Raw genomic sequence first — 22,133 nt, 5'->3', positions numbered from 1 at the left:
TTTCCTTCTTAACATCACATTTTAATATAAATCCTCCTTACTCCTACTCCAGTGCTAGGACTGATAAATGTTTCAAGACCTCCCCTGGGTATATAATGACATTATCTGACAAATTGCAGGCTGCTTCCATGCAGTTTTCTGATAGCTCCTTTCCTTCTACATGACAGTTTTTTAGTTCATTGGAAAGGTTTGGGTAAATTTTCATCATCTCAGGTAGTCTGAAGCCTGACAAGGAATTGTTCATGGCTTTGTGCAAGCGAGGTGCATTTCTGAAGGGTCACCAACCCACTGGGAAATGCTCCCAGTGCTTGTTTATAAAGAGCATCAGTCTCAACAGAAAACCGTTGTTAGAGAATTAGAAAAGTCATGGCTGAGCAGGAGGAGGTGAATTCCAGACTCAGAGGACCTGGAAGAAATGGTAGCTAAGGCATTATTGTGGTAGTTTACAGTGTAGGAATCATCATCTGAGTTAGCTGTCAAAGGAATTTCAGCCAGAATCAATCATAGATGTATTAATGCTCTCTACTTGTATAATGCTTTTAACTTAACTATCAAAAACTATGAGTTTAACCCCTATTTACACTCAAGCTTAAAATTGCTAGGACACATTAATGAGTGTACATAGAGCAGTAGGTATTTGTCAAGTGCAGCAAAACTGATACTCTTTTTCTGAAGATGTCACATGAAGAAGGCTGAGACTTATTTATCTTGTAGATGAGAGGAAAAAAATTCTGGGCCTTTGAATTTATAGCAATCTTAAAGTACTTACAAAACTCTAAATTAATATTTTCAACTTTTCATAATTACCACTGGGCATTCCCACAGTCATCAGCAAAATGATGAAGGTCATATATTGTGGTACAGGTGTGATTTTTGAAACCAAGACTGTGGTTAGCCTGGCTTGCTTTTCTTTTCAGGAAGAAGAAATATCAATGCTAGGAGAAATAACCCACTTGCAAACCATATCAGATGACCTGAAAAGTCTCACCATGGATCCACACAAATTGCCATCCTCGAGTGAACAGGTTAGATCTTGTTATCTGAAAAACATTTTATTTGTGGCTTGCACCACTTTTGTGTTGTGAGGAGTATTGACAACTAGTGCTTAGTGGTTTAATGTGATGCTTTGTAGATGCTTTTCAGCAGCAAGGTCATTTTTAACGTGAGAAATTTAGGAAAAAAACTATCTTGTTGTGACAATTTGTTTTCAGGGGCTGAGTGCCCCTAAAATATTTGGTGAGACCAGAGTGAAGTAATAGCAGTAACACTTTGAGGGGTATGAAGATGCCCAATTTCTGTGGAGAGTGTTTGAGAAATGAGTGTCATCTCCTTGCCCTATGTTTGAGCATCCCTGTGTTTTTGTAGTCACAAACTTGCTGGGCTTGTGAAGCTTGATGGAGTCTAACATTTGAGCATTTTTCCATGCTGTCCTTAAAATGCATAGGAAAATGTGTGTCATTAAATGAGTCCAAACAGGACATTTGTCTGCAATCCTGCTGTGGGAACTCAGCTTTTTTGTCATTCTTTGTAATCACCTTATCATTGACCTAGAAGTGTAAAGCTGTGTTGTGGTTGAATACTGAATACAGTACTTCAGCTCAAAGGCTGTAATAATTTTTTTAAGTCAAAACAAACAAAACAAAAGAAACAAAAACCAGGAAAGCTTCCTTAATGCAAAAAATAAATCTCCAATTTACTTTCTAAAAGTTTTTTTTTTCATTCAGATCTGAACTTTCTTTCTGTGGTGGCAGCCTTAGTGCTGAAGTATGCTAATAGCAGGAAAGCCAAGGATGAAACTGACTCACCTGTGTGATACAGCATAATTTTGGAAGGGAACTGAGACTCAATTGGCACTGAAAGTTTGTGGCAGGGATGAATGCTGTATGACAATCAGATGCTTTCTTTTAATAGGGTGAATTTTTTTCCACATCCTTGATGCTATTGATTATCTTTCATCAGGTAATTTTAGATTTGAAAGGTTCTGATTACAGCTGGTCTTACCAGACTCCTCCATCCTCTCCCAGTACTACAATGTCCAGAAAATCTAGTGTTTGCAGGTAAGTCAATTGGTAATATGTATTTTTAACCTGTTTGAGGGCAAAGGGAGGCAAGTTCAGACTGTGGAATGGATTTGTATACATTCGTAAATCTTAAATAGCAAGTCTTAGTGCAACAGTCCCTCATGGTCTTTATTCATTTAAGTATGTGCTGGGGATATTAAAAAGGATGGGCATGACTGAACAACTTTTGAACTCAACACAACTTGAAGATGCTTTTGATTCAGTTCTCTTGAATCCACTTTGGATCAAAGAGCAGATTGTACTGATCTAAACTCTTGAGATTGTCCATTCATAATTTCCTTTTCTGTTTTTCATGTGATGACTTTTTAGATTATTCTAAGTAGCTGTTACTAATCAGTAAGTTAAACTATTTGAAAAGGGGAAAAACATCCTTGACAATTGCCCTATCAATCTGGTAGATGGAAATGCTTTTTTGATACAAGTTTTTTTGACTGTTTAATGCTGTCTAATGCTGTCCTGAAATATGTTGAAACACTGGATTCTGTCTATGCTTTCTCTGTAAAAACTGTTTTCTCTCATAAAACAGTTTATTAGCATGTTGCCCCCATATCCTGGTGTCCACATTTACTCTTTCCTTTTACTGAAAAGGAAGATCCCCTGTTGTGTATTCTGCTCAACACCTCTCCAGCTGCTCTCAGATGATGACCTTTCAGTTTGCTTTATGAGCTATGTACTGCAGGTTCCCTGTGTATGAGCAAAGTTACCTACAGCATGTCAGAGCAAGTGAACACGACTTCTATGCACCTACTTGTCTCTGCATGCAGATATATATAAAAAAGTCAGTATTTTATATATATATATGTGAAAATGTGTATATTTAGAGCAATGAGCACAGGCTTAAAGATGCAATATCCTGAAGGTATAAAAGAAAATGGCAAAAAACCCCAAAAATTCATCATCTCTTCCTAATCAAATTCATCTTCTTGTATGGTAAAACTTGTATGGCACAGAGTGATGTGTGTGGATAAAACAAAGCAGAGCTCCTCCTGCTCTGCTCCCTGCTGACCTGCAGGGTGTGTGTAGGTGGTGTTGGTGCACAGGAGATGCAGCCTCACCTGAGCATCCTTTAGAGCCATCCTCAGGCCAGGCTGCTGCCAGTGCAGCAGGGAGCTGCCATCGGATTGGTGCATCCTGCTAGTCCTGCTCTGCCACCCCAGCAGGAAATTCCCAAGCTCCCACATTGTGGCTGGCATGTGTGAATTCTGAGGATTAAAAATCAGTCTCTTCCTTTGAAAAATCACTTTGGTTTGTTTTAATGGATATTAATTTTGGGGTTTCATTCTCTGGTTGTCCTTGTTACTGACTAAAGCTCCATACCCAGTGGCTTGGCTTCACTCCATGTGCTGTCATGTGTTTTTATCTGGTTGGAAGCCTTCAAGTGAGCAAAACGTGTCCCAGGTACTCTGGAGTGTGGGGTTTGGTGATGCTTTCAGAAGTCTCACACTGTCCTGCTGGCTGTCTGCAGCAGCATGCCCAGAGGCAGACTTTTAGATGAACTCCAGTGTCTTTGGTCCCCCTGCTAGAAATCCCACTGACAGTCTGGTCCAGCTGTGAGTCAGAAATAGGAGAGAACCATCAGCAGACACTTTCTGAGCAAGTGCCGTGCTCAGGGAGGCCATGTAGCAACTCCTTCATCCCTAACCTGAGTTTGAAGTCTGAGTGGTCAAGATTTGATCGTTTGAATGACACTCAAGATAAAATGCCATTTTCTGTCTGGTCACCAGGGATACTGCAGCTGCTTATGGTTCTTCACTGATATATATGTGCATATATATATATATATATTTAATTTGTCAACATTTTTCTTTTCCGGTTTATGCTGCCTGTTGCTAGAGACATGTGGAATGTTAATTGTACTGTATATGGGTCTCTCCCCACCCCACCCTTGTGTCCTTTCCTCTCCCCTTTCCTTTCTGTGTTCCTTTTGTCTCTCACAGCAGTCTGAACAGCGTTAACAGTAGTGATTCCCGCTCCAGTGGCTCGCACTCGCACTCACCTAGTTCACACTATCGCTATCGCAGCTCCAATCTGCCTCAGCAGGCACCCATGAGGCTGTCCAGTGTGTCCTCCCATGATTCTGGATTCATGTCCCAGGATGCTTTCCAGTCCAAATCGCCATCCCCCATGCCACCAGAGGCACCTAACCAGGTACGTGCAAGCATGAGAACACAGTCCTGAGTGTGAGTTGGACTCTCTAACTCGGCTCACCTTTCAGGAAAAGGAGCTGGTGTGGTTTTGGGCTACCTAGAGTCAGTTTAAACGTTGAGGGTAAGGGTTGTCTCAGTGCATTTCATTTATCCAAAAGTTGGGCCTCTAGCTGGAGTGATTTAAGCTGCTTTGGCATAAAAGGGATGAGTCCTTTCTGGGCTGTACAGTTTTCCCTCTGGTCCTGGAGGGAGCCTAGATGCCAAACTTTGAGATAAATACAGACAACCAAGAGCAAGAAGGACCCACCTTATATGAGGGAATAATATTCACTTTACCCACTGAATTTACCAGTTAATATCCTGCACAGGTTGCAAGTGGTTAATATCTGGTGGCTCTTTGTTGTTTAATGGGCAAATATTGATGCCAGAACATCCTTTTGACACCCATAATACTGATGCCTTTGGCATTAGAGAGACTTCTTTAATTCCTCCTCTGCAATGGGTCTGGGATACTCTAAATGCTGCCAACATTATCATATGGAATTTGTTTTGCCATTTTTTATGACACCCATTTCTGTGGATAGACTTGAATTTTGGACTCTCAGTTGAGGACCTTGCAGAAATGAGGTTTCTGCATGAAAAAGGGAGGTGTTATCAATTGTTTATGAAACTCATAAGAAATGAGTTTTTGTGTAGTCGTATATTATAACATCCTGAAGCCAGTCACAGAGAGGATTTCCCTACAAATATAAGCAAACTTCCCTGAGCATTTTTGGATCTGCAGAAGGAAACTGCTACTGTTTGTTCATGGCATCCTTCCTCTAAAATCTCACTGGCCATCTGCAGGCAGAGATTTGCAATGCTCTGTGGCCTGTATCTTTCAGCACCTGAAGTCTCTTTGCTGTTTTTTGAGGGGTTTTTTTAAGAAATCATACAGCAACTGTAATATTTTAATCAAGGCTGAATTGCCTTCTCACATTATAAATCCCCTTGAAAATTTTACCTACAAATTGAAAATGACCTAGTATCCTCGTTGAGTATTACTTACTTTAATGCACCTTAAGGTCACTGGAGAAAAACTGTCTTTTACTTCAAAAATGTAGTTGCACTCCTTTTTACATGTTGGGGAGTAGGTAGTTTTAGGCATGGTTGGGGAGTGTTAATCCTCATAGTCAGCAAGTGTTAGTGGTTATCAAGTGTCACCTGCCCATGGAAACTGCCCTAGACCACCTTTGACAGCACACAGACCTTTGCCTTTTGAGGAACATTTACTAAGTAGTACCCTTAGGGAAATTTTTAAAGTATCATCCAAAAGATCACTGGTTCATTTAGGCTTGGAACACTTTCTCAAGGGAAACTCAATGGTTTTAAAATTTATTTCCTTCTTTCATTTTAATAGAAATGCTTTCTTTTCAAATGATACCTCTTCTGTCCCCAGTCTGGACACAGCAGCTTTTTTTTAATAGATGACATCCTGAAGAACTTTGTGCACACTAATAAAATGAATGTTTTGTTTAGATTGGCTATGGCTAACCTAAGTGAAATGCAAAAAAGTAAATGAGCAATAATAAAGTAAACTGGAATAGTAACAAGGTAAGGAAGTTGACTTTTAAGATACATACATCAGTTGCACATGCTAGCATCATCTTTGGTTTTCATAGTATCCACTGCACCTGCATAAAAGGGCAGTAATCCACATGATGATGCTGTGTTTGCAGACAAGGATGTAAATTTGCAATTGCTCTTAGCATGAAAAAAACCAACACCTCTCTTTGCAAATTCCCCTGTTAAGCAGAGGAGAGAACTTAGGCTGGTGTCAGGTGGCAGAACATCCTGAAAGCCGATGGGAGTCACTCTGATTTACACCAGCTAAGTTCATATGCTTTCACTTCATTTTAGAAACTCTCCATAAGGTTGCAAACTGATCCAAGCATCCCTTGAGCTTTTCATGAGCTGTAGAAGGCTGCAGCAGTGTGACAAGTGTAGTGTGTTGGTATAACAAATAGGTATGTGCTCTGTATGTCTCTGGCTCTGTTTACCTTTACACAGAGGAAAAGGTAACAGATCATTGCCTGGCTGCTTCATCTTTGCTTAAGTGTCTTGCTTTGTATGTTCAGCACTAAGTAAAGTGTGTGTGTTGTGCTGACAGGTGACTGTGAGCTGAGCAGGAGCTGTTCAGTGGGCAGCATCACCCGTGTTGTGTGTCTCTAACCAACTGACAGATCTCCTGGGGCTGTGCTTGGTGCTGGGTGGGAGGAGGCTGCTGCTCTGTCTCAAGCACTGATGACATTGTTTCTGGTAGTGACACTGAGAAGGCAGAAAAGCAAGCTCTGGAACGAGCAAGGGAGGATAAAAGCTGTATATTTTGTGCAGGTGGACACTTTGATGGTGTTTGCTACCTACATGCTGTGGCATATGTTGGATCAACAAAGCCTTTTTTCATTTAATAATGAGTTTTAGAAAAAAAAAATAGAAGGGGGCCATGTATAATTCCATATTATAGGAATGTGAATATATGAGTTCTGTGAAGCTGTTATGTATATAAGCTTGCCTATATTTTAGGCAAGCAAGTGTCACTGAAAACTAAATTGAATTTCCTCAAAATCACAGGAGGGGGATGGGGAGTTGGTGGGAATCTCAAACAAAGAGTAACTGGAGATTGAAACAAGATACAGACCATACCAGAGGAGAGATGTCTGACAAAATGAAGATTGCTTTCCAGCCTGTAGTTGGTAGTAAGAGCAGTAAGTGTTTACTGTTACCACACTTAGCAGAGAGGATAGGAAAAGGAGCAATTGCAAAACCAGACTGCTCTTTCACTGGTGTGTGAGCAGCACCTCTCTGCAGTTGCTGGGAGTAAAAGTGGTAGCCTGTAGCACATGGCTGTACATGAGGGAAGGTCAATGTAAAAGGCTTTAATCCTCATTAAAGGGGCACATTTGGGTGTAGTTGAACAGCTGGAAAAGCATCACAGGTCTCTTTCTGGAGTGGAACAGTTTCTTTAAATGCCAGGTGTAAGGTCAGGCATGGCCAGCACTGCCCATGACACACAGGGACCTCGTACAGAGCCCTTCTGGCAGAGCTGCTGGAAGCACAGAGGGGCTCCTGGATGGGCACTGGATGGGCTGCTGCTGCTAAACCCACACCTTGCCCTGTGTGTAGACAAACTGAGGACTGGGAGTGTCTGAGATCACATAGTGTGATAGGAGTACAGTGATGTTTGATCCAGGGCATGATAATAATTGGATCCACTGGATTTGAAGTGAACATGTGGGGAAGCACTTACAAAGTTGGATTTTACAGGCTCCTTGTGACTGCATGGAGATAAAAGCAAAGGGAGAGAAAGAAGCAGATGAAGATAAAAATGTTGATGTGATGTCAGACAGCAGAGAGATAAGTCTTAATTGTTAGAATGATCTGGAAAGCACTTTCCCTTAACAGTGAAGTAGAGGGAAACTGGATGTGAAGTTGCTTCTGCATGTACAGGTTATAAAGCTGGAAAGAGTCTGCTTTTGAGTAGATTCCATTGCTTGAAATAGCTGCAAGTTAGAATAGGGGAAATATATTGTTACAGCTGTTCAGTTTTCCATTTAAATGAAGAAATGCTTCCTAATCAGACCTTAAAAGAAACCCCAAAACAGAACAAAAAAAACCCACCAAAAGCAAACAAACAAAACAAGAACCAAAAATCAAGTTCAAACTGAAACATATCTATAACTTATCACCAGATATTTGTTTCTTCTAAAATTCCTTTTCTAAGTTGCTTTGCAATAGTTTGTCCCTGACTAGACAAATAAATACAGAGATATTTATCTAGAGTCAGCAGAGGCAGATTCCTGGAAATTAGACAAATTCAGGAGGTGACCTTGAGTCAGTATCCAGAGCTTTTCTAAAAGTAGCTGAGCCCATCTTCCACTGGCTCTAGAGGGACACTGGACCACGCTCATCATTGGGATTTGGTCTCCTTGGAAACTCTTGTCCAGGAATCTCTGTCTCCTGTTTGAGAATGAGAGAGGGTTAAGAAAGCAATGCCATGGTTGAGTGAAAACATAGCAAACAAAGGATGCAAGTAATCCAAGATAACCATGGTCTTTTTATAGGTTAGTAGGACAGCAGATGGAAAATAAAATTGTACAGTCCAGTAGCTCAGAAAATCTTTATTTTATATTCCTGCTGGCACTTATACATACCACACCAAGCAGTGGGACACTATCCATGGCTCACCTGAGAGACCAGAGACCAAGCCACACTTGTACAAATGTACATTTGGGGCAGTGCTTGTCACTGCAGAGCATAAAGTTTAGCTTTATACTGTTAATTTTAAGCTTTCCCTCAGAAGAGATAATTTTAGAACAGAGCAGAACTGCCATTATTGCAGCTGTGGGAAAAAACCAGCTAAAATGGAAGAACTGATTTAAAAAATTATTCCAACAAAACAGTCATTTTAAAAAAGGAATCTACTAAAGCAAGGTGAAAAAGGTCTGATAGATTTCTCACAGCATGGGCTGGGGAGTAGAAATTGCTCTGCCCTGTGTGTGTGCTCCCAGGAGAGGGTGTGCCAAGGCTTGTCCGTCCTGAACAAGCACTCCAAAGTCTGGAGGCTCCTTGCCCAAGCAGCAGTTGTGCAGTTTCTGTTTTCAGCCCCTCATGTACTTTATGGTGGGAAGGGAAGTCTGTGTTTCCCACACCTGGGTGCAGCCATTCAGGACAGGCTCTCCAGTGTGATCCAAGAATCCTTTAACCTGCTGCCAGTCATGTTTTCCTTATGCTTTTCCTTCAGGAGTTCAGTATTCTTCTGCCTCCCCCTCCATTGTTGGAATCCTTTTTTAGCAAGACCAGAGATTCCCTTTCTCTGTGTCTTGCAAGTTTCTGAAGATGAGGGGACCCTGTTTCTGCACCACCATCTCTTGCATTTCCATCAGCTTCCAGGATGTTTTCCCCATGGCATCTTGGTTCAGCCTCTGTCCAGCTTTTCTTGCTGAAAATGGACACACTGAATTAGTGGGAGAGTCCTTTTTGTCATCTTTTTTTCACTTTGGAGGAATAATTTTATTGCAAAAATAAGATCACCAAATCCAGTCTTTTTTTCTGCCAATACTTTGCATCTTCAGAATCTGCATTTTTGACCTTTTTAAAAGCATCTTTGTTGGTAATAAATCTCATTTATGAGCTCTCTCTACCATTACTTTAAAAAGCATTGTGAAATTTCTGTCTTATAAACACAAATAGTGTATTAAATGTGAACTCCAGATTCTTACTTATTGCCCCTGTGGCATCTGTAGAAAACAAGGTAGCATGGGAGATGCCATGCTTGGCACTCGGACTCTTCCTATCTCTCCTGCCATGTGCAGAGCATGCAGACCTGGAGGGTCATTCAGGCCATAAGTAGGAGGTTTCAGAAAGTATTTTCTGTAATTGCATTTTTCTGTCTTGTTTTTTTTTTTTTTTTTTTTTCCTGGTTAAACCATAACAGTAGTGTGAGTGTTCTCCTGAGGCTTCTTTCGCTGAGGTACCTGGAATGTCAGGCAGAACTCTGGAGTTCAGTGTAAAAGCTAGTTTTCTATGATGTATTTTTCTCTAGGGATAGAGGCAATAGTCTCATCTCCATGGTTATGACTGATGGCAGAGTCAACTGCAGCTCATCTTCATCAGTATTCTTATTTTTAGAGGCTTTTTTCCTGTAAAAGGAGTTGCATTAAATCAAGAATGTGACAAGTTCCACTAAATATCATGCCAGTGCATCATGAGGTACACCCCTTTCACTGCTGTCCTTAACAGCTCTGTGTCATTTGTTGCTGTTCTCTCTGATTGTACCTTCACCTCAACTCTTCCTGCACTTTCAATACAAGCCTTGTTAGCTGAGCAGAGCTGTACCCTAAGCACATTTGACAGGTCACCTTCAGATCATCTCACGTCAGCATAGGCTGGCATGAGTGCTATTTCTATAAAATACTCCATCATTCTACATGCTTTTTAAAATTTTAGCAGCCTTTGCAAACTTTCACTGAAATCCCAGTTTACCAGTAAGCTCAAGATGCTGATACTGTGTTGACTTCTCAGCTGCCCCAGCAGCCTTCACCAAAATCCTTATGGTGACAGTGTTCCATCCTGGGAGAGCTACATTTCCTTCTCCCCAGGTGCTGGCTGTAATTACCCATCTGTAGCTCCTGGTCAGCAGTGAGACAGCTTGTGGGTTTTAGGAGAAATTGCTTCCCTACACTGCCTCATACCCAGCTGTCCTTCTATTGCAAACTCACCCCAGATCTTACCTAAGGTTAACTGGGGAATTTTACTGCAGGTGAGATTTCCCTTCCTCTGCAACGTGTCATTCCTTGAAATTGCTGTCTTCAGTACACAAACTGGATACAGCAGCACATTCTCTCTGCTGTCATAAAACACCTTAGATAGACTTGTTTCACAGGTCCTTGGCTACTGAAGGGTGAATTGGTCTTGCTAGTGTTGAATTTCTGAGAGTGAATAGAGCTCAGTACTGCCCTGACAACTCTGCCAGTGTTCCTGACCATGTCCAAGCCCTCAGTTGGACCTGGACACATTCCCACAGAGCAGGATGCCACTTCCAAGGGGGACATGTGGAATAGCGTTGTAGTTGGTAAAATGGTTCATGTGGTTATTCCCCTTGGCCTTTGAATTAGATGCTGTTGTAGAGATCTGACAGCAGCAAAGGTACATATAGGCGTGCACTGAAAATTGGAGAAGTTCCTAGGTAGGAGCAAAATGTTTGATGTGTTCAGTGGACACTGCATTTTCCTTTCCATCCAAGTCCCTGGTATTTTCTGCTTCAGCAGTTGGGAGGAGGCAGGTGGCAAACACATGCCAGCACTTGTGCCCTCAGCAGAGTGCATGTACCTTCCTGCTGGGTGCTGGGCAGGAGGGTTTGAGTCAGAGTGCTTTTGGTGTATGCATCCTACCTGCAGAGGCACATGCATACAGGTCATGCACTTTGGAAACCTCCAGTTTTGGTAAGTATCACGTCTTTCTCTGTTCCATAATACTTGAACTCAGATGAGCTTTTCACAAGCACTTTTGCAGATCAGAATGTACGAGAACTTGTGAATGTGACGTTTGCTGCTCCATGTTTTAAATCTAAACTTTGTATCTTTGAAGTACTGATGATCTGCTTTTCTGTATAAATCAGTTGTCTCAGTATATTGCATGTTTGGACCACAGGTGCCCTCAGGTCCCTCAGCTTCTTGCTCTGAGACAGCAGCAGAATTGAGATGCTGAAATTGCAATGAGGAGTTGAGGTCACAGCCTCAATTCCCTCATTCCTAAGCAGTGTGGCAAGTTCTCGCATTAAGCAAGTGGCTTCTTTTTTTTCATAGATTTCATGAACATTAGCAGTAGTTTTGAGCAGTTTCTAATTGATCTTTAAAATCCTAACCCTTTGCTTCTCTCATCCTTCCCTCTCCTGTGTGTCTCTGTGTATGTGCTTTTTGTCTTTTTGTTTGTGATTTTTTTTCTTTTCTGGTGGCTTGTGTATCCCTTCCCTGCATTGCGGTGCTGTTTTATGCTGCAGAACTCGTCCAGCTCTGCCTCTTCAGAAGCCTCTGAAACCTGCCAGTCAGTGAGCGAGTGCAGTTCCCCCACCTCAGTCAGCTCAGGCTCCACCATGGGGGCTTGGGCCTCCACAGATAAGGTGAAAAACTTCATCTCCAAGACATACAAACCTACTAGCTCGTTATCCAAACCCTGCAACATTTCGACAAAACCTCCATGCGTGGGATGCAGCCAGGATTCCTCTTTGTGGGGATGAGACCAGGAACTGCTGCACACTCCTAGAAGTCAATACGTTTGAATAAAAACCGCAATTGCCATTGAACTAGCTACTGGGAGAAGCTACAAATTGGGCATTTTACAAAGGTCATTTTCTAAGAAAAGGTCATTTTCCAGCTTTTCTACTCAAAGAGATTGTTGAATGCTGCCCAAACCCAGCTGGTTGCTTGACAAAAAGCACCTTGCCCTGGTTGTACTGTTTGTGGCTTCTCCCATCTCTTGCATTAGGTAGCATACCTTACATTGATTAATGGTTGTTTGTTTGGTTGTTTTTTTTTTTACCAAAAAGGAAAGCAAAATACACATGGTTGAAATAAATTACATGGGATACTCTACTAAATTACATGGGAGACTAAATTGGGGGAGGAAGATAGCAGTCTCCTTTCTCATCTGGTAAATCCTTGCTGTTGGTTTTTGTTGTTTTGTTCTTCCATATCATCACACAGCCAGAACATGTCATGTTTGAAGGCTTTATGCTTTTCCTCTCTGTCCAGCTACACTACAGACTAAATACCACCAATACAAATGCCTTCAGGATTGGAAAAGTTCTGTTTCTGTGTCCAGAGTCTGCAGGGCACCTAAATTGCAAAGGCTTTTGCACAGTGTGCTGCTTTCATGGACAGAAGGAAAAGCTGCTCAGCCTGGAGACAATGACTGCTAGATTGGGGCCTGAAATTTGTTATGGATAACAATTTTCAGGTGATCTCACTTTTCACAAGCATTGTATCAATTTTCTGTTTTTTATTTGCAGCAAATTGAAGAATTTCCTTTCTTTTGTTTTAAGATACAGAGATCTTTCTCCCTAGAGCATCAGTCACAGTGTATTTTCGTGTTCATCCTGTTTATATTAATTTCTCTGTTTTTGTTTTTTTTATTTGTTTCATTTCCAGTTGTCTAATGGGTTTTATCACTGTAGTTTATCAAGTGACCCATCCGTAGCTTCAGTTGGTGCAGGTCCTTTCCCTCATTTCCCGCCTGTCTCCCGCGCGTGGACTCGGGCTCCCTCAGCCCTCCTTCCAGACTACGTTCATTATTACACCATTGGGCCAGGCATGTTGCCATCATCTAAGATCCCTAGCTGGAAGGTTTGTGTTCCTTTTGTTGTGGCAGTCCTCACTTCTCATCCCAACAGCATGCACACAGCAGTTGTTGCTCCCTTTCGGTCCGTGTAATTCCTGGGTGATTTGCTCTGTTTGGTATCACTCTGAATGGGCACTGCATGGTGAAAATCACACCTAAAATCTGGTTGTGGGTATTTCTGAATGACCTTGTGCATTCTGGCACCAACTAAAACATGCCAAAGCTGACAACATCTAGGTAGGAAGGAATAATTTAGCTCTGAAACATTGGTGGAAACACCTGGGCTCTATTCAGAGGGGAAACAAAGCTTATTTAGCACAGTCAAAACGCTCACTTGAGCATGAAGGGCATCCAGTTGTTTCAGTGGGACCATACATTAGACACCCTGATGTTCTCCCTGTGGCTGTAGGCAGGCCCACTCTCCTAGATCCAGCTGGAGTGGTTTAAGAAGGTGCTCAGCACCAGGTAAACACAAGTGGTGACTGAAGCTTTACTGCCACAGCCTGGATGTACTCACCCAGCTTTTTTTGCTCTCTTGGGGAGAATACCAAAAAAGAGTGCAGTATCTTCTCTCAGTTGCTCCAGCTGGATCTACAGGGATTTTACTTAGCATCAAAACATGTCTGCTCTGCTAGAGCCTGAAAGTTTATCCCTGCCAGGTGGTTCCCCTGGGAGACTCTGCCCTAGAGCAAAGGGAAAAGGTCTCTTGTCTGTTGCTCTGGATCCTCAGCAAGGCTGATGTGCAGTCAACAATAGCTGTGCAGATTTCAAGTGCCTGTGGATGGTTATGTAATACCGCATATGCACCACAGGACTGTGTATATACATCTAAATTGAGATAACTTGTACAGATGCCCCTACTCTCTCTCCAGCAGCTGCAGACTGTTGGGATACATTCAGGGTGGCCACAGTGGTCCTGGGGCTTCAGGGTCATTTGTTGTGTCTCTGCTACAAGCACTTTGCCAGTCTGTTTCACAACAAAACACTTTGAGAGCAGAGACACAGCTGTGAAGGCAGAGTTTCACATGAACTAACAAAACCAATACCTGTTTGTCCAAGGGGTCTATCAGTTCAGCAGCCTTGCACTTCTCATTTCTTGGATTGGGACGCCTCAAGAAACCCACAGTGTGGTCTTGGTCCATCATTAATTGTCCATCAGAAAGCTGTGGGAGGCTGCCCAGCAGGCAGCTGGGAGGGTGTGGGGCCCATTCTCATGCACTAGTTGTTCCTTTCATTTTAAAAGCAGCCTTTGTCTCAGTGAAGGAAAACTTTTGGGATTGGGATTGCCCCTGCAGCAGCTGGTGTTGGTGCTTAGCACTGGTTCTGCGTCCCAGCACAAGGCCTGGATCAGCCAAGCTCTTTGTGTGCAGCGTGTGGGTTCTGGACACCCTCAGGACTTTGCTTAATGGAGCCCCAAGTGAATACAGCCCTCATGGCCTGAGGAATTTCTGTTTCAAATTTAGCACCAGTAATTCAGAGTGAGGTTAGTCTTAGTTCAGTACAGACTATCATTATAAACTAGATTTCAGTTAGTAAGTAAACTTGAGAGATAATTCACAGTAACTTGCTCCACTAATGTGTATGAAAAACCTGTTCAAGCCTAATTTTACAGCATGTAGTGCTAGAACCTGTGTATATCTGGAGCAGTTTCATCACTGATTGGACATTTATCTCTGTCTTCTGCTGTGTGACAGTGATTTTTGTGCTGAAATTCTGAAAATGTAGGCTTTGACACATGGAATTTCATTTAGATAAAATTATAGTATCAAAATATTAAATACCTTCATAGAAGAACATTTAGGTAAAATGGGAAATTTAGATTCCTTTTAATAAAAGAAATAGGTTTAATAAACGAGGATTTTTAATATCCTCAAAATTAATTCTTCACCTTACTCAGAAAGGCATATGCAGTTTGACACACAATCTGCTGCATTAAGATTGCCCTGTTGCATAGCTGTGCCTGTGATTGAGCCCAGTTCCTGAGGGATCTGTCCCTGATGAGCTGCTCTCCCCAGGACTGGGCCAAGCCGGGCCCGTACGATCAGCCCGTGGTGAACACGCTGCAGCGCCGCAAGGACAAGCGCGAGCCCGACGCCAACGGAGCCGCGCCCAGCGGAGCCCCCGCCGCCCCCGAGGAGCCGCAGAGACCTCGGAGCATGACGGTGTCGGCTGCCACAAGGGTGAACTCTCATTTCACACGCCCTCTTTGTGCAAGGGAAATGGCCAGGCTGGCTTTGTGTTGTGTTTATCTGGGAAGTGGTGCCGGTGTGCTTGGTGGGCATCATGCAGGCAGGAGGGAATGCACTGTTGGGCACTGACTTTCTCAGAGCAGTGTACTCCAAAGAAACATCTGTTCATATGCCCAAGCAAATGGCTGGGCTCAATCCTGTAGGATTATGATGGTGACAAGCTCTGGTGGGGAGGAGAGCTAGCTAAAAGTGGCTGAAGGTGACTGACCCTTCCAGGTGTAACAAGTCTCTCTCCTGTGTGTAAGCAGCAGGGTGAGGAAATGGAGGCCTGTGAGGAGCTGGCACTTGCTCTGTCCAGAGGGCTGCAGTTGGACACCCAGAGGAGCAGTCGGGATTCTTTGCAGTGCTCCAGTGGCTACAGCACCCAGACAACAACTCCGTGCTGTTCAGAGGACACGATCCCATCTCAAGGTACCCATTCAGGACATGTTCCTTTCTAGAGCATTCCCACCCTGGCCATCACACACTCATCTCATGGTGCAAGGAGCAGCTGTCCCTTGCTGGCTTTGTAGTCAGATGGGGAGGAAGGCTGGCATTGCTGTTAGGAAGATTTTTCCAGCTTGGAATGCAGCCTGGATTGATTAATTACACAGAAACCTGCACTGCTGCATAGTTTAGTGAACAATTGTATTTTCTTGGTCACTGCTTCAGTGAGTGCCACCATTTTAAAGAGGATCCTGGAATTGTAAAATGACACTGGTATTGCATCCAGTACTTCTTGGGTCCTTTCTGAGCTATTGTCTCAGCAAATGCACACTCATGAGCTTTGCTGTTTTCCATCAGCACTCTCAATCTGCTCTTGGTTTCCCTTGGTGATCTTTTATTTTCCTGCCTAAGCAGAAATGTAATTGGAAAAAGACTCCATTGGAGTCTTAGGCATTGGAGACTTAGGCATAGCTAGGAAGCTGCAGTAAGGTGTCGGGTTTTGTACCCTGTTTCAGAACCAGCAGCAAGCTGAGAGACCAGGCTTGGTGTTTGCAGTTCAAGCCTCGTTTCCTCAGCACTTACGTGGAGAGGAAGGAACCCAGTGCAATTATTAAAGCTGAGGCTGAGTTTTCAGAGCAGACAGCTGGGATTTACTTTGTTTGCAAAATAAACAAATTTGCTGCTGAAATCACTGCTACATGGTCCCCTGAACCCACTTGCCTAATCTAAAGTACATTTTTCAAGTATTTCTATCTACAAGTGGTGGCACGTGGCTTGTAGGTTTTGGTATCTTCATGTTAGTGACAAATTTGGAGCTCGTTCTCTTTCACAAGAGCCATGGGGCCCCTGCAGCTGTAGGATTGGTCTGCTGTGATGCCTTCAGGCATCAAATCTTGGTCACAGAACCTTGGACTTTCTTCCTTCAAAAGGTGGAAACTCCCTTCGTTCTTACTGACTCCAGGCTTTTTTGGTTATCTATCCGTACTTCAGACTTACTGACGTGACTTAGCTGTCTGCTCCAGCTTGATCCTAACTCTGTCTTTTGGCATCAGTTTCAGATTATGATTATTTCTCTGTGAGTGGTGACCAGGAGGCAGAACAACAGGAGTTTGACAAATCTTCCACCATCCCAAGAAACAGTGACATTAGCCAGTCCTATCGCAGAATGTTTCAAACCAAGCGTCCTGCTTCCACCGCAGGTCTGCCAACCACGCTGGGACCGGTCATGGCCACCCCCGGCGTCGCCACGATCCGACGGACGCCCTCCACCAAGCCCTCGGTCCGGCGCGGCACCATCGGCGGAGGCCCCATTCCCATCAAGACGCCGGTGATCCCCGTCAAAACGCCCACCGTCCCCGACATCCCGGGGGGGCTGCCCGGTGCCTTGGCTGGGACAGAGGAGTGCCCCGAGCAGGGCCTGGAGTCCCCAGCAGCAGGAGAGGGCGGGCAGGCCGTCACTGGCGTGCCCTCGTGGAGCGGGCAGGCGGCTGTCAACCCTCCGGCGGCAGCGGGCCAGAGAGCGGGCGCCGCCGAGGAGCAGAGGCAGGCGGTGCCCGAGGCAGAGGGCGAGGAGGGCGAGCGCGATGGGCTGGGCAGCCTGGCGCCCGCGGGGCCCGCGGAGCTGGAGCCTGGCGAGCTGAGCCCCGGCGATGCCCCGCAGGGCGAGGATATGCTCAACGCCATCCGGCGCGGCGTCAAGCTGAAGAAGACGACCACGAACGATCGCTCGGCGCCTCGCATTTCCTAGGAGAGGAGAAGCTGCCAGACTGCTGAACACCGAGGAGGAACTGTGAGAAAATGAATCTGTCTCTATCCATTCCAATCTGTAATCAGTGATTTTTTTAAGGTACTCGGTAACAGACGGTCTGAAAGTACTCTAAAAGAGAACACAAATGAAAGAGCATAGTAAGACATAATCTTCAGTGGTGTTTTAATTTGTAAATATCAATGATTTTGTTTCTGCATTTTTTTGATCTAAGTTTCACTTTTAATTTTTTCTGAAGGTGCCAAATCCCATTTACCTTTTTTATAACTCTCTTTGTAAAGTTTTAAATCATAGAAGAAAAAAAAATTGTCGAGTAGTTAACTTCAGCAAATGAATTTAATGAAAATTTGGCTTTTTTGCAAGCTTTTGTAGAGCGCCTTGTAATAGTGAGGTTAAAAAATAGAACAATGGGACTTATTACAGTTTAAGTCAAGCTATATGGAACGGATCGTCATTTAAGTATTTAAAAAAGTTTGAAAAGCAGGAATAAAAATTGACAATAAAGCAATATATAATGCAAGGAAGAAGCCTGCAGTTGGTAGAGTTATTGGGGGGTAGTGGGGGAGGGAGATGCCATCAAAATAGCAGATGCTGTTGCACAAAAGTAGCCTAGTAGGATGAATTACTAGTAGCTTCATGGTAAATGCATCAGAATAAGCCATATTGGATTGCAGTGTTTTGTTTCTGTAGGGTGTTTTAAAAACTGGGTTTTTCCACATTTCTTTTTTGACTGCACAGCAGCAACTCTCAGTCACATGCATGCAGCCTTAACTGTGTAGGCTTGGTTCTTCCACCTTCATGTTTTGTTCCGCTCATCCTTCCGCTGAATACAAACAAGGACAACAGGCTTAAGGCAGTTATAAATGTGAAAACATTTGTAAAATGCAAGCAGGGAGTTCTTAAATGTTATCTTAAATGTTATCAAAATGCCTTTTTCTGACTGTGCCCAGCAGGCTGGGCACCTTAGAAAGCCCAACTATTTTGAGAAAACACTTAAAAATTTGACAGGTGAAACCAGCTTGTGATCTAATAAACTGCGAATGTTTCTTTCCAATACAGGGGCTTGTTTTTCTTAACTTCTTTTAAATGGCAGTTGATTGGCTTTTCTTAAATACTGAAAAGAAAAGGGTAGAGGGGTGGGGGTGGGGGGGGATACTGGCTTTTTGATAATACTGGGAGTCTGACCACTGTAATCTCTTTTTTTGTACTTTTAAGTAATGTTTTTTGGAACGCTATTGATAGAATCATTAAGAGTTGGATTTTTTCCGTAAAGTAAAAGTAAGTTATTGCTGCAATACCCATCTCCTAAAGCTGACAGAAATGTGCAGAGCCCTTGGCATGACACGTGTTCCAGTCAGACAATCCAGAAGGATGCTGTCTGCCCACCCACAGCAGACCCACATGTGGAGGGACAGCAGACTTGTGGATCCGGGATTGTTCATTAGGGCACCAAATAACACACGTAAGGGGCTGCTTTCCACCACACACTGCAGATTTCTGTTGGCTCTAGACTTGCCTACATGACCTCTTATGCTTTAATACATAACTGCATTGGATGTGAAACTTCTAGTAACTGTGTAGTCACTGTGTTCTATATGACATTTTACACTGCTGTGCTTGCTAAACTTTTTTTTTTGTTATGGCTTAAAAGCAAAAAAAAAAAAAAGCATGATTCTTAGAAAATATTAAACCTTCCTTTCTTTGAAAAACAAGCTCCTTATTACAGAATATAATAAACAGTAGTGCCTGTGGTGTAGCCCACCAATCTTGATACAGTAGCTGATGCATTGTGCAAATGAGGCTTTGAGATGGTTTTTGCATAAACAAAAACTGTTAGGAGATAATCTCAATAGTTAAAAGTGTTATTTAAACCTTTGAAATAAATGGATGTAACTGTACCCAAGTACAGCTTTTCACTTGTTTAGTTCTTAAACGTTAGTATAATCAGTAAAATTTAATATAAAATGTTGCCAAATTCAATGTAGAAAGAATGTGACAAAACACTTTGGATAGTTCTATTGTTTGTGTTTTTGCATATTGTAAAAGCAGTGTCACAGCTGAAAAATAAATTGTTTCTAATGGTAAATTATTGTGGTTTAGTTTGCTAGTTTGTACTGAGAGTTGACCTCTCCCTGTGCAGTTTTTTGTTCTAAACTGGTATAAATAATTGCTGTAAGTGTGTCTCCCTTCTACATTGTAATGATTGCTTAAGCCTACATTATAAATAAAGAACTGCTGAAAAACTCCTGTATTTTGCTTCTTAAAGACTTTTTGCTTCCAGAGCATTGGATATCAATGGTGGCCTTCAATATCATAGAAGCCAGAGAGAATTAAAAACCAAGTAAATAAAATTGCATAAAGCTGTGTTTTACTGATGGGCACCAGCAGGGTAGCAGTGGAGCAGAAGTGCAGTGCTAAGGATGGAAATTCCCATTGAACAGTAACAGATGACATTTCCCTGCACCTCGCTGTTGTTACCTGGCCAGAAGCACAGATGACTTTGCATTTTTATGCATCCATCTCAGTCCAGTTCCTTAGGCCAGAGGAGGAAAATTGCTGCTGTCAACACAGCCAGAATTTATCAAGCACAGCACCAGCACCATCTCCCACAGCTCCCCCTGAATATTTTATTTTGTTCAGCTTTCTCAGCACTGAAGGCAGAAAGGGGAGGATGTTGTTCTCTGTTGGAGTTGCCACACAATAGCCTGGTTTCTTTGCCACTGCAATGATTTCATTTTTATCTAAAGATATCCATTTTTTACTGCACTGGGCTTATAAGGCCAGGTTCAGGTAGCAGGGGGCTACAGGAGTGGTTTCTGTGAGAAGCTGCCAGAAGCTTCCCCCTTGTCTGAAAGAGTCAATGCCAGCTCCAGGATCGACCCACCACTGGCCATGGCTGAGCCCAAAAGTGACAGCGGTAACGCCTCTGGGATAAATTATTTAAGAAGAAGGAAAAAGTTGCTGTGGGACAGCAGTAGCAGGTGGGGAGAGGAGTGAGAATATGGGGGTGAAACAGCCCTGCATACACTCAGGTCTGTGAGGAAGGAGGGGCTGGAGCTACTCCAGGTGCTCGAGCAGAGATTCCCCTGCAGGTGATGGAGCTGTGCCCCCGCAGCCCAGGGAGGTCCAAGGGGGAGCAGAGATCCACCTGCAGCCCATCCTGGAACAGGTGGGTGCTCAGAGGAGGCTGAGAGCCCATGGAAGCCTGTGCTGGAGGAGGCTCCTGGCAGAGCCTCTGGAGCCCTGCAGAGAGGAGCTCAGGCCCTTAGGTCAGTTTGGGTCAGCTCTCCTGAGTCCTGACTGTCCCCTCCCAAGAACTTTCCCACCCCCAGTCCACTGGTGAGGGGAATGCCAAGTGGACACCCTGGATGCTGTGGAGCACTGGTACCTTCCCAGGACTATGAAGGCTGCTCTGTATGAAGTTAACCCATCCCAAAGATGTTAAAGGAAAAGCCAATGTGGTTTGGCTGGAAATGTCTCCAAAAGGATCATGGTTTGATTCCCCCTTCTCTCTGTGGCTGTATTTGAAGTACTGCTGAGCATTTTGTCTCACTCGGGTGTCAGTGCTTTGCTCAGCTGTTTCAATACTGAAGGCACTTGTTCCAAGTGACAGCTCCAGCCTGAGGTGTGGCATGTGCTCAACAGCTGTGCTGGAAGAAGGCACGCCTCAATCCCATCACTACTTTTGACTAACAGGACAGAGAACAGATCCTGCTTCTTGGCAGGAATGAAAATTTCTGCTGTGGAATATGTAAAGCTGTTTTTTTGGAGTTTTATTTTCAAAATTCATACCTATTTTAGCATGCAGACTTACTGTAAAGGAGCAGATGGAAAGCTTCTAAAAATCAACCAGATTAAAGCCTTATTCCTGAGCTACGTATCTTTGGTTCTCAGAAGAGCTGAAGCTTTGCCATCTTTTCTTCAATTGCTGTTCAGAGAAATATTAATCTTTAGGCTCAAACATGGGCACAGTCAAGTAACTACTGTAGAATGAAGTCACATTAGGTAACCTACATCTCCTAGCCCTAAAAACAGGGAAAAAGCTGAAGGGCCAGGTTTTCCCATGAGCTTTTGCTCAGTGGCTGTATTACATCTCTTCTCTCACAGGGCAGTTACTGGAAGTGTTAGCAGAACTTTTCCTGTGTTGTACCAGTGCTTTGGGAATGTGGCCACAAGCAAACAGCCTTTTGTCCCCACTTCAGTGTGTCACACTGCCAGAACCATTTGTGACCAGGGAACGGGCACACAACAGCCACAATCCTCAGCAGCCCATGCAGGTTAACTGATACAGCTCACTGGTTATCTGGGGTTCAGTTTATGTGGGGATCAACCTTCCTCTGGTGCTCCACAGCACTGGTATCCATGCCATGAGGAAAGCTCCATGTTGTAAGGAAAGTTTGTGTCTTGTGAGATTTGATATGAAAGTGAAAAATGCAGCCAAGAGCCTAAGGAGGAGGGAAGGGAGGGAAAGATGTCTTTATCCTGCAGCAAGGTCAGAAATACCCTCACTACAAGAGCACCCAAAGCCCATGTCTGCTGCTGCATCTTTAACTCCAGCTTTAACACTTTGCCTGTACTTAGTATCACATTC

At 43.4% G+C, this 22,133-nt stretch overlaps 1 protein-coding gene across 20 annotated transcripts in view; it reads left to right on the top strand.

Annotated features, from left to right (window-relative positions):
• Nucleotides 1-19,793, top strand: part of MTSS1 (MTSS I-BAR domain containing 1) — a 125,440-nt gene extending 105,647 nt beyond the window's left edge. For 5 of the 20 annotated variants that reach the window (XM_074556621.1, XM_074556639.1, XM_074556661.1 and 2 more), the window contains 8 exons: nt 918-1,025; nt 1,960-2,057; nt 4,019-4,229; nt 11,766-11,885; nt 12,913-13,107; nt 15,118-15,282; nt 15,600-15,762; nt 16,830-19,793. In XM_074556621.1, coding sequence (XP_074412722.1) covers nt 918-1,025; nt 1,960-2,057; nt 4,019-4,229; nt 11,766-11,885; nt 12,913-13,107; nt 15,118-15,282; nt 15,600-15,762; nt 16,830-17,524 — 1,755 coding nt within the window. In that variant the 3' untranslated portion in view covers nt 17,525-19,793. The remainder of the gene's footprint in view (nt 1-917; nt 1,026-1,959; nt 2,058-4,018; nt 4,230-11,765; nt 11,886-12,912; nt 13,108-15,117; nt 15,283-15,599; nt 15,763-16,829) is intronic. The other 15 variants (XM_074556667.1, XM_074556652.1, XM_074556705.1 and 12 more) reach the window with 11 other exon arrangements.
• Nucleotides 19,794-22,133: the final 2,340 nt, after the last annotated feature.

Source organism: Zonotrichia albicollis, chromosome 1 (genome assembly GCF_047830755.1).
Source record: "Zonotrichia albicollis isolate bZonAlb1 chromosome 1, bZonAlb1.hap1, whole genome shotgun sequence".
Taxonomy (NCBI): Eukaryota; Metazoa; Chordata; class Aves; order Passeriformes; family Passerellidae; genus Zonotrichia; species Zonotrichia albicollis.
The sequence above is the reverse complement of the archived record's forward strand: the minus strand, read 5'-3'. Positions and strand labels throughout refer to the sequence as shown.